At 39.7% G+C, this 11,581-nt stretch overlaps 1 protein-coding gene across 1 annotated transcript; it reads left to right on the plus strand.

Moving 5' to 3' along the window:
- The first annotated feature begins 3,583 nt into the window (after positions 1-3,583).
- On the plus strand, positions 3,584-6,163 carry LOC134426406 (parvalbumin, thymic CPV3). The gene is made up of 4 exons (XM_063171419.1): positions 3,584-3,644; positions 4,012-4,144; positions 4,542-4,651; positions 6,138-6,163. Exons 1-4 carry the CDS (start codon positions 3,584-3,586, stop codon positions 6,161-6,163), a joined length of 330 nt encoding a protein of 109 aa, XP_063027489.1.
- The last annotated feature ends 5,418 nt before the right edge of the window (positions 6,164-11,581 follow it).

Consider the following 11,581-nt stretch of genomic DNA (forward strand, 5'->3'; position numbering starts at 1 on the left):
AAAACAACACTAGGTAAGCAAGTACATAAATATTCAGATGATCAACCCAACAGAACTTTTAGATGTCTCCCGTAGAGCAAAATTAAAAAAAAAAACCCAAAGCAACCAAACAAAAACTAATTTTTTTTCTTTAATTTCATAGGAATGAGTGTTAAACATTCTTGAAAACTGTGCAATACTAAGATTCTGTGTCAGATTTTGAGCTATTGTTAACTGCTCATTACTTAGCAGCTGTTGTTCTGGTTGATTTATTGAGGATTTTCATTATAGTGTCACATTGTTTGCATAGCATCTTTAAAAAAAACCACTTCCATAGATCTCTAGTTTTTGAATGCATAAAGTAATTACAACCACCTAAGTTAACACATAACCAAGAAAGAAGTAAAACAGGCAGATAATTTACATGTAAAATAAATTATCTCATTAAAATATCCCTTAATATACTAACCCCTGATTATTGCATTCTAATTGTAGTGGAGGGAAACCTGTACTTCAGATGAGGTGTCATTAATAAATAAATAAAACCCAGTAACCCTAGATTCCCACCTGTATCAATGTACAGTGACATCAACTTGATTCTGAAATTCAGCTCTTTTAGGCTTTTGTAGACCATCTTTCAGCCAGGATTAGCATCACTTTTGTTGCCAGCATTGAATTTCAAACATTAAAAGATCTCTTCAAAAGCAATCATAGCAAATATCTCCCTTTTATTTGAGATCATATTTTAATATAATACTAATTCTGGCTATTCTACCACTGTTGAATACACATAAAACCAGCTCAGCACTCTGCTATGCCAGAGTCATTCTTTGAACATTTGGTGTTTATATTTTTTAACAATGTCCAAATTGCAGATCTATTTTGAGCTTGAGCATTATGTGCTCACCTTGATCTTGTCATTTTTCTCCATTTCAGTTCCCTTGTTCTCATTAACTGTCAATAATCAGTGTTGCATGGCAAGTCAAACACTTAGACAAAGAGAGCAATTCCATGAGTACTGTGTAGGAGCCAGCAGAAACAAAGGAAGTTTCCTGTAAAGGAACATCCATGGCACTGTCCCAGAGGGCTGAAAACACCTTTTTCTCTAGAAACATTGTGGCAGTAAGAAAAGAACCCTTCTGCTCAAACTCATATTAACTTGAGATGACCATAAAGGAGAAAATACAACAGAGTGTAAAAAGGTACCTAAGAGAATGAAAATTATTTCAGGATAGTTCTGGAGAAAGCACAGAAAGAACTTCATCCCTACAGCCACTGCCATGGAAATCTCAGGCAGAAAGCAAAATGAATATATGGCACTGAATGCAAAACATAAATGGAAAGGACACCTAAAGATCTGTGATCAGAGCTTCAGCTTGTACAAGTCAGCACTGTTTAATTTGTTTTAATCACAAAATGCTAATTTACAGCAGTCCAGGGTTCTTAGGTTCACCAGTAAAGTGTTCTTCCACGTCACTATAACAAATTTTCCTACTGGAAGCAATAGAACAAGTGCCTGGTTGTTCCTGGCCAGCTGCATTTGGGACCAAAGGTAAGTCTGAATATTTGTGATTTATGCCATTTTCCTTCACATACAAAATAGGTAACAAGAAAGTTAAAAGTATCATTAAATTATGTCTGCATTTTGTGTTTCCTATACCTTGCATTTCTCTATCCCAATTCAAACAGAGCTATGGAACATTTGCTATGATTTACACTTTTCTCACTGTCATGAAACCAAGCAGGGTAAACCCACTGTAGTCCATTAATTTACATCAAGGCTCAGTTATATTTATTACTCTGCTCCACAGTATAATTAGTAACTGTTGCTACTAGAAAAATATTACATCTTTGGCATCCATGCTATTTCCATTTGTTTAAAAATGAAACAATGTTCATGGAGTAAGAGAACATCAGTTTAGATGCCACAATTGACTACTACAGAATAAATACTAACCAAAATACATGTGAGTTTTATTGGTCTCCATCCTAGAATTTTGCCCATTTAAACCCCCTTAAAGATGGAAAGAGATTTTTGTCTGAGAAGGAAAACTTCCCATCTGCTGTTATCAATTTTCTTAAGGTTTTTTGTTCCAAAAGTAGTACTCCTGAAATATATAATAAACTCTCATTTATTTATGCCTAGAATTAAAATTTTGTTATTAATGAAATAGATTGTGCAAGTGTATTATAAAATGTATATACAACTATTTCCACACTAATAAAATCTGATTTCTACAACCTGTACAACTTGCTACAACTAGTAAGCCTATTATTGATTTCATGTAATTCAAAACATTCAAAATGGATTAATAAGCAGGCCAACTGATTATATACAATCTTCCAAGGAATACTGATGACAAGATCAGTTTATTCAGCATTATCTAGCTCATAGTTTTCTCTCACTGAATACACTGGTTTCTGTTTCTGTAATTCAGAAAATGGTCAGGAAATACAAAATGAACCTTACTGCAGAAAGATCATCCAAATTAGAAATGCTTTCCCCGACCCTGGTGACAAGTTATCTTTGTCAGAATGACACATTGGCACCTCTGATCTGTCATCTCCAACCTCCTTCATACATTCCAAAGGATCAACAGAGCCAGGGAACAAACAAATTCATTTCTTTTCACGAGGATTTGACTGCTGGAGTCATCTTCCAAAGAGTGACTCTCAGGTGCAGAGGTTACCTGTGAACATACTTGGAGCTGAAAGGCTGCTTTGATGGCAGAGTTGTACTTAATTAAGCACTAGTGGATTTATTTTTTAAAAACTGTTCTTTAATATCCATATTATCTTAGGATATAAATAGAAAGAAAAGTTTAATTAGTTAAGGAAGAAATTTGAGCCAAGTCTCAATTCAAACATTTGATCCATGGAAGTGTAACCCAAGCAGTGGTTATTGTCACCTTTTGAATCCTTTATAAGACAGAGTGGCAAGCCAGAGCCAACATTACTATTTTGCCTGGTATCTCCTCAGCTATTTTTCCTTTACCTAGCTGAGAAAACTCTAAAGGTGAGCAGCGACTTGAGATTAATTAAATAAAATTACTGTGCAGAGCTGCATCATTAGTAAGTACAACAACCATTGTTCTAAGGTTTTTATTTTAATTGCTGGAATTACATATGGATGGGCTTTACATAGATAAGTATCAGTTTTCTTTTTATTCTTCAGAGCTGTTGGGGGAGAAAATAGAAGTAAACTTTCTTACCTTTTGTTTTTCAACTGCATGTATTGTTATTTGTGTTGCCAGATTCTGTGCATTCCAGTAGACTATTTGTTAGATGAATGGTTACATAGAGTTTAAATATGTGCTGTATTTATACAGGTTGCAGGTAAATGATAAAATATTGATCATCAGCTCACAACATGGCTAATGTAATCCATCTCATCAACAACTATTATTTCTGAACTGCCATTTTTAAGGATGTACTAAAACTTGTAATTCGTTAAGGAATACCAGAGATGTCACTGATCAACGAGATTCATCTACTCTTGTTGACCTTATAGTAATCTTCAAAACACAGAAAAACCCAATTTGTTGTAAGATGCATTTGTATTTCAAAACTCTGTTTGCAATATTCTATTTTGCACAGGTTTAAAATGAGCCTTACAGACATTCTAAGCCCTTCTGACATCGCTGCTGCTCTGCGGGACTGCCAAGGTGAGAAAACAATTCAAAATCTCAAAGTCTCTTATTTTGTGTAACCTGGGGCAAGTTTCACTCAGTCCCAAAGGAATACTGAACAAGTGCATACTTTAAACAGATTTCTGTAATCTCTTTACTCAGCTGTCACAGTATGTTTGTTCATTACTGGTTTATATAGTCAATTTGGAGCTCATTCTCACATGATTTTGTTGGATGTTTAGTAGGGTATGGGGCAGTATTGCAAATTCATTCATTCTTTGACAGGCTTCACCTACTGATCATGTTTAGAACAATGAAATTGTAACAAAGTATCATCCTCAGACCGTTTAGGAACACTGAATGCAGTGGTCTGGGGTTAATTTCTTTATTAATTTATTTTCAGCTCCAGATTCCTTTAGTCCCAAAAAATTCTTTCAGATCAGTGGGATGTCTAAAAAGACAAGCAGCCAGCTCAAGGAGATCTTCCGGATTCTCGACAACGACCAAAGCGGCTTTATTGAGGAAGATGAGCTCAAGTAAGGATTTTGTTAACTACTTGGAGGATATTATAAAAATAAACACTTTTGCCATTCCAGAGCTTTCAGTAAATGTGAACACAATTTATGCTAAAGATATATTTAAATAGATCATTCAGAAAATAGCAGGTTAGTAATACCTGCCTTTTATGCTCAGTATAGAACAAAAGAGCACCCTGGGGCTGGATTTTCATAGTGGACAGAATCAATTCAACCAGGGTTGCACTTATAAAGCAGAAATACAAACAAATAAGATTTAGCTTGTCAAAAAAAAAGCAGTGTTTTAAGGACTTGGCTATTGTGGTAAATTATTTGGAGGTGGTTATCTCTTTGATTGTACAACAACCATAAAAATACTGTGGTGTGAAAATCTGAATCCAAGTTGTTTCCTCCCAAGGTATTTCCTTCAGAGGTTTGAGTGTGGAGCCAGAGTGTTAACTGCCTCAGAAACCAAGACCTTCCTGGCAGCTGCAGACCATGATGGGGATGGTAAAATCGGGGCTGAAGGTATTGACTGCTTTAAGTACAGAATGAGGAGTGATGTGGGATTCTCTTTTATGTTGATGGTACATTAATGTACTCCCAGGGATTTTACTGAAAGCCTGTTTAAGGGTGGAAATGGTCCCTGATCTTACGGGTTCATCTCTGCAACTCCTTTTCCTGAGCAAGTAAAAAACCTTAAGGAACTTTCCTGATGCCACTGACTCCCATATTTCAAGGTATTCTGAAAGGAACTGCCCCTTATTTCTCCTCCCACTCGCTCTAATGTAAGGCAGCACTGGCATCACTTGGAACACACAAATGTAAAATCAAGGACAAATGAACCAGCTGTACAGGAGAACAAACAGCTCATAATCAGCTCATTTCCAGCAGCTCCTGCCCCACAGAAATGCCACTGGGCACTGAAATCATTCTCAACATGAAGCATGGAGCTCTGTATTTGCTCTGCATGTAAGGATAACAGAATGATCGAGTGCCACAACCCCAGTAAGAGATGCCAGAGCAGGATCTGTGCAGGGATGGCTGCTCTTTATCTCCAGGGGCAGGTTAAGATCCAGATAGGAAGGAGCAGCTGTTTAAGGAAGGAGCAAACTGCACTCACCATGTGCAAACACTGGTGTGATTTAATGGCTGCACGGTGCAGAAACCTCCTGATCTCCTAATTCCATATTTCTGTGCCCTGTTTTGGAGACAAAGCACACACACAAAGGCCTGCAGCTAATGGCAGCCTGCCCCATGAGAGCAGCATGAAAGGGGCTCAGGGAATAGCATGCAGGGAATGTGCCAGCGTGCAGATTCCCCAGCTCACTGCACCAGCAGGACAGAACCCCTCTGTTTCTTTCTTTGGAAGGAATGAAATCCAGTTCCTTAGGAACTATGCCAGAATAAACACACGTGATTTATGAAGCAATCTGTATATTAATACAGATACATAATCACTCAGGGGTGGGACTGATCAGATACTCTAATTCATGGAAGCCAAACATTTAAAAGATCTTTAAAATAACAGTATCTTATTGCACAACTCCACAGGATCATACCACATGGAACTGCACAGTGTTTTTAGCTGAGGCTGTGCTTGAAATCAACACTTCTCAATGTCTGAAGCATTACAAACAGCTAGTATAACACATGGACTTGCTTTTCATATTTTTACTTGAGCTCTTAACTACTTCTTACTTAAATTCCATGTAAGCCATTCCATTATTTTTGCCTAAGATCAGTATTATGCAGAGAGAAGAACAAAACTACCCTGAAGATTTAATTATGCCCTGTAAGTCAGCAAAACAAACTGCCTGTCCATGTGTTGTTTAGAAGGAGATGTCTAGGCAATGCCTCTTGTCCACACATTTCTTCCCTGGTCATCATCATCAGTTAGAAAACATTTTATGTTCATTCCTATTCTAAATCTCTTGATAAGCTACTAATTCTTTACTCCTAATCCTTTCATGTTAATATTTCTTTCATTTAAATTTTCTCTCCTCTTTCACAGAATTCCAGGAAATGGTGCAGGCTTAGAGGTTCAAAAGGACCAAACCAGAGAGAATTGGGATGAATCTGCAGGAGACACTCCCAGACCTTGAAAATCAGGAGTCCCTTATTTATCTTGACAGTGTCTGATATTTTTTCACTGCCTTAGCAACATAATGAAACACTGATTACTGATTTTTTCATTGTGTGGACTATTTACCATGTTTTAACCTCTACTTTAGCAGACACTTCCCTTAAAAATATCCAATAAAAATTAATCATATACTGTAGTCTGTGTCTATTTTTTTGACTCCTTTATTGAGAATTCTTAAACCAAAACTGTTAATCCCTCCAAGATCTTAAATTTATCAGATCTTCATATATGGAATATCTTTTGCAATTTTTGGGAGTTCTGTTTACAATAGCCCTTCTGGATTAAGCTCAAGTTCTCAGAACACTCAGATCTTCATTGAAGACTAGGAGCTCTGATACAATAATTTGACATACAAGTTGTTTGTAAGCTGGCAGACTCAGTACATTTAATATGATCATCACAATTTTTCCTCTTATTGTACAAAAATAATATAAACTGATAAAAAATAAATATTGGATTTTGATACTACTTCTTAACATTATGAAACATCCTCTAGAATATAAATCTCTAGAGCATCAGTGACTTAAACAGAGCTCTTCAGATTTACCCAAGCTGAGGGTCTGACCCATGAACTGAGCATGGCCATTCTCAGAACACAAGATGGATGTCACAGGACAGTCACAAGAAATAAAGTGTGTCCTTGGCAGTGAAACCACTCTGATGACAGAAGGGTCTTTGAGTAGTTCACATGTAAGTAACAAACAAACTGCTCTCCATTTCACTGACAATTAAGTGTCCTGACCTTGACTAATCATGTTACATCAGGCAGGCAAATGTCTGTAAAATAAAGAATTTTCCAGGTGCTGCTGCACTCTGCTCCTTTCAAAGTCTCAGCCTTTGCACTGTGGACCTCAACAAAGAAACCCAGAGGCCAAGTACAAATTCTGTTATTCTCCACCAAGATGCAAGCAGGATGCTGGAGCAGGTCACCAAACAGAGAAATACACTTGCCCTACTCAAGATATTCTGAGATCTCTCAAACATCCAAGGCATTGCAGTTAAAGAATCTTTCCATGCTTTCCATCAGGAAAAAGTGTCTTAAAAACCCATCAGAACAGCACCCACCCCAGCAGATTCAAGTAAGGGAAAACTTGTTGACTTGTAGCAAGAAACATTTAAAATTAAAACATCTTATCACTTCCCCAGGATCCTTGAAACATTAAATCATACTTTTGAATGCTCTTATAAAACATGTGATGGTAATAACTCAAACTGAATTTATTCACTGACAAAGATACTGGTCTGCTCCCTAGCCTAAAACAAAACATCACCAGTAAAGCTCCTAGAGACATGGTATGTAGAATTCCCACTGCTTCAGGCAGGCCCCTGTCATTGAGAAAACTCCTGGGCAGGATTTTACTGACTGACAAGGCAGGAAAAACTAAATATACTGACCATTGTTAACCCCCATTTAACACATGGGTATGGGTGCTCACTGTAAGTATATATTTAACAAACAGGATGGAAACAATAATCAATCTGCATTCACCACAATTTGACATGAAAGCAGCAGTCAGAAATCAGCCATCACTGGCAGTCATGCTTACAGATTGCAATAGAAGTTGCACCTGGTTTTCAGAATTGCCAGTTGTACATTGCACACAATGGACACAACTACTATAAAAATACATTTTTAGAAAGCACTAGAATACTTATGATTCCCTTAAAATACAGGTCTCAAGAGTGCTATTACATGTTCACATTAAGTACACACCTTGTGCCAGTGTACTGTATTTGTGAACAGTTAAAATTAAGATATAAAAACTCATTAGCTTTATTCAACCTCTAAGCAGAAAAATGCCATGCCTTAAATGTGTCAAACTGTGACATCATTCTTAATATAATTCTCATTTTTTGCAGTGCTCAGAATGGAAATAATTAACTTATTAATACAATCCATCCTCAGAGCTGAAATCCTTTTAACTGCCTAGCCCCTTCCTCATCTTCTCTTCCCAGCTTTTCTTCAGGTGCAAGCTAGTAACATTAAACAAGCAAAACAATTTCAATATCTCAAGTTTTCCCTGAAAGCAGTTCCTCAATAATTGCTACTCAGTAACTTTGTATCCTTAATCATAACCCAAGCCAGTGTGAAGTCACTGCCTTCCTTTATGAATCTGTGGTCCTGCAAAGCAAATGCATCCATTATTAAACCATTACTCACCAGGACAGCCCCAGTGCTGCTCACACTCCCTGACATCACCCAGAGGAAGCCTGGGGGATGTGAGGGCTGTCTCAGCAGGAGCCCAGCTCCAGCTGCACTCCTGTGTTTTCCCACACAGCTCCACTGGCCTGTTGCAGTGCTAACAAAGCCTGCAGCCCAGGGATACACAGGCATTGTGCTTTTTGCTGGGTCACAGCATTATTTTGTAATTTATTTGCTAAACTAATCCCAAAGTGCTGAGTCCACACATTTGTTAACACATTTAGACCACATACTGTCAATGGAGCAGCTATTTGAGCTGTCAGCTGTATTTATTTAAAGCTGTCAGCTCTAACACCCAGAGTGATTTATAGCACACCTTTTTGTGAAGTCTGCTACTACACAGCTGATGGAAGTGCTCAAAATAGTATCCAGAAATAGGCTCCACAAACCAAAACATATGTCTACACAGTACTATTTCTTACTTCTATGTACTTTTAAAAACAAATTGGAAAGCACTCATAAAGCTGTTAATTGTTTGTCCCTTGATGCAGGGGTTGTCCTGCAAATTCCCAATGTACTTATGCAGCAGTTTAATTTTACATAATCATGGGCTGGGAATCACATTTCAAACTCGGGGTGATCTGATGCCACTTTGCAAATGTCAAGGTGTGGTGTTACTGCACATACAATTAAGAAGATGGGATGAAATTGGAACCACAATTGAAGTTTCTTCATGCCCTGTTAATGTGCACATTAGAAATGTAATAATTTAATTGAATTTGTTATCACTTGCTCATTGTAGATTCTCAAAAGTACTTCCACCAAAAGCAATGTCAGGTTGCAGATGAGGTTGCACTGAGCAGAATTATATGTTAGCAATCACTACACATACATGAATTCCCTTCCCAGGGAAAGCTGGACATGCAAACACCTTCCTCAGCAATCCCCCTTTACAGTCAGTACCCAATGGAGCTCCATGTACCCCCAGTATCTCCCTGCAGCAGTGTTGGTATTGCAGCAGCAAACAGGCACAGCCCAGGGTGTTCATCCTGCCAAATCCTGAACAAACACAGCTAAACATTTCAACCAGCACAAGCAAAAATCTACAGTCACTGCTGGTTTTTAGTTTCTTTGGTGAGAAATTATTAAACTTGATAATCAATACCACCAATTTTCATAATTTCTTTTTTATGCAGAGTAGTATAACAAATTAACTTCCCCTCTGGCCTGATCAACACCTCATCCCTGCCTGCAGAGGAACACAAGCAAGGAGGGGAATTTGGCTCCTTTTGTTTGATGCATTCAACCCTGACTGGATGTTCCCAGAAATTGTCTCAAGTGTGCTGCACCCTTCAAATGGACAGACCTCAATGAAAGAGCCATTCTGCACACACTGCTGAATTTTAACTCAGAGCTGTAGGGGAGGAAATGAGATCTACTGAATGTGGATATCTCATCCTGACACACTTGGCCTGATCCTTCCTCAGACCCTGCTCAGGGAAATGCTGGGGAGCTCAGCACAGCAGGGTCTTCCTGGCAAGGAAAAGGAGTTATCCTCTGCTGTGACCTTTCTGAAAACACCACAAAACGATCATGCAGATTCCCTCTGCAGCTTTGAAAACATTTCCTACAGCTCTTCTGCGCTGGACTATCTGGAAATGCTCTGCCTGTCCTGTCCTGTCACTCCTGCCTGTCCAGGAGGAGCTGCTCACTCTTGAGCAGTTTGGGTTAAAATTACCTGTGCAGGCAGGAAAGGTGGTGGGGATCTCTGCACCCAGGGAAAGGAGCCTGAACTCACACCCAGGAACCCACATATCCAAACTGCAAGCTGAGCCATGGCACAAGGCAGGAGGGAAGGGACGGAGCTGACTCCAGAGGGATTTGCTGCCATGGCACAAAGAAGTAGGGATGGGATGAGATGGAGCTGACTGCAGCAGCCCTGGGGGAAACAGTGGTCATCCCTCTCCGGCTAACACCGTTCACTTTTTGAGTGCACACATTAAATATTAAATTGCTGCAGTCTTAGAGCATCTCTATTCCACACAGTGCTCCTACTGCACTGGGTTGGAATCTCAAGGAATACACCAGCTGCTGAGGCTGAGGAAGACTACATAGATGATACTACTGGCAATGAAAGTAAATATAAACTAAGAGTGATGATAGGAACTGAAACAATAACAGAAGGGAAAAAAATTACAAATTCAAGAAATACTGCCTTGTTTCAGATTTAATTTGGCACAACTTTAAGAGTTTACTAGTACATTTTTCTAAATGACTTGGTGGAATAAGATATTCAATTTTATCTTTTATACCTTACCCACGTGTTTATTGAAGCAACTATGTAACCTTAGTTTACTCAGATTCCTAAATTTCACACTCCTGCGGAGAAGAAAATGATACATCTCACCATGTAGCCATTTTTACTTCTAGTTTAGCTCACACTGAATTTTATTATAACAGGAATTGAAAAGTAATAGAAAAGCTTATTTTATTAGTTAAATTCCACTATCTTAAATGCACCAGACAGAAAATGGAAAAATAATCAGAATAGACATAATATTTCTACTTATGGCAAAAGGATTACCTGAACTAAGTGATGCTGCATGCCAATTCCTTCAATTTGTTCAAACTTGATTTCATCTTTCAAATCTCGGATTCTACCTCTAAAAACAAAGCACTTCTACATTTTGCAGCTGCCGGGCAGCTCCGAACGAGCCTGAGGAGTGAACCGCTCGTGGTTTCGTGCTTCGAACAGGGCGCAATGGCCGGGGCACCGCGGAACCCCCGTGCCCACCGGCCGGAGCCCTCTGCCTGCGAGCGGCTGCCGGGCGGGGCTGAGCGGGACCCCAGCGGGAATCGCGGTCCTGACCGGGCACAGCCCCCGGCTGAGCGAACACGGGGCACGGCCCCGGGCTGAGGGAACAGCGGGCACAGACAGGCTCCGGCTGAGGGAACGCCGGGCACGGCCTCTACCTGAGGGAAGGCCAAGCACAGGCTCCGGCTGAGGGAATGCCGGGCACAGGCAGGCTCCGGCTGAGGGAACGCCGGGCACAGGCAGGCTCCGGCTGAGGGAACGCCGGGCACAGGCAGGCTCTGGCTGAGGGAACGCCGGGCACGGCCTCTACCTGAGGGAACGCCGGGCACAGGCTCCGGCTGAGGGACGCCGGGC

Source organism: Melospiza melodia, chromosome 18 (genome assembly GCF_035770615.1).
Source record: "Melospiza melodia melodia isolate bMelMel2 chromosome 18, bMelMel2.pri, whole genome shotgun sequence".
Lineage (NCBI taxonomy): Eukaryota > Metazoa > Chordata > Aves > Passeriformes > Passerellidae > Melospiza > Melospiza melodia.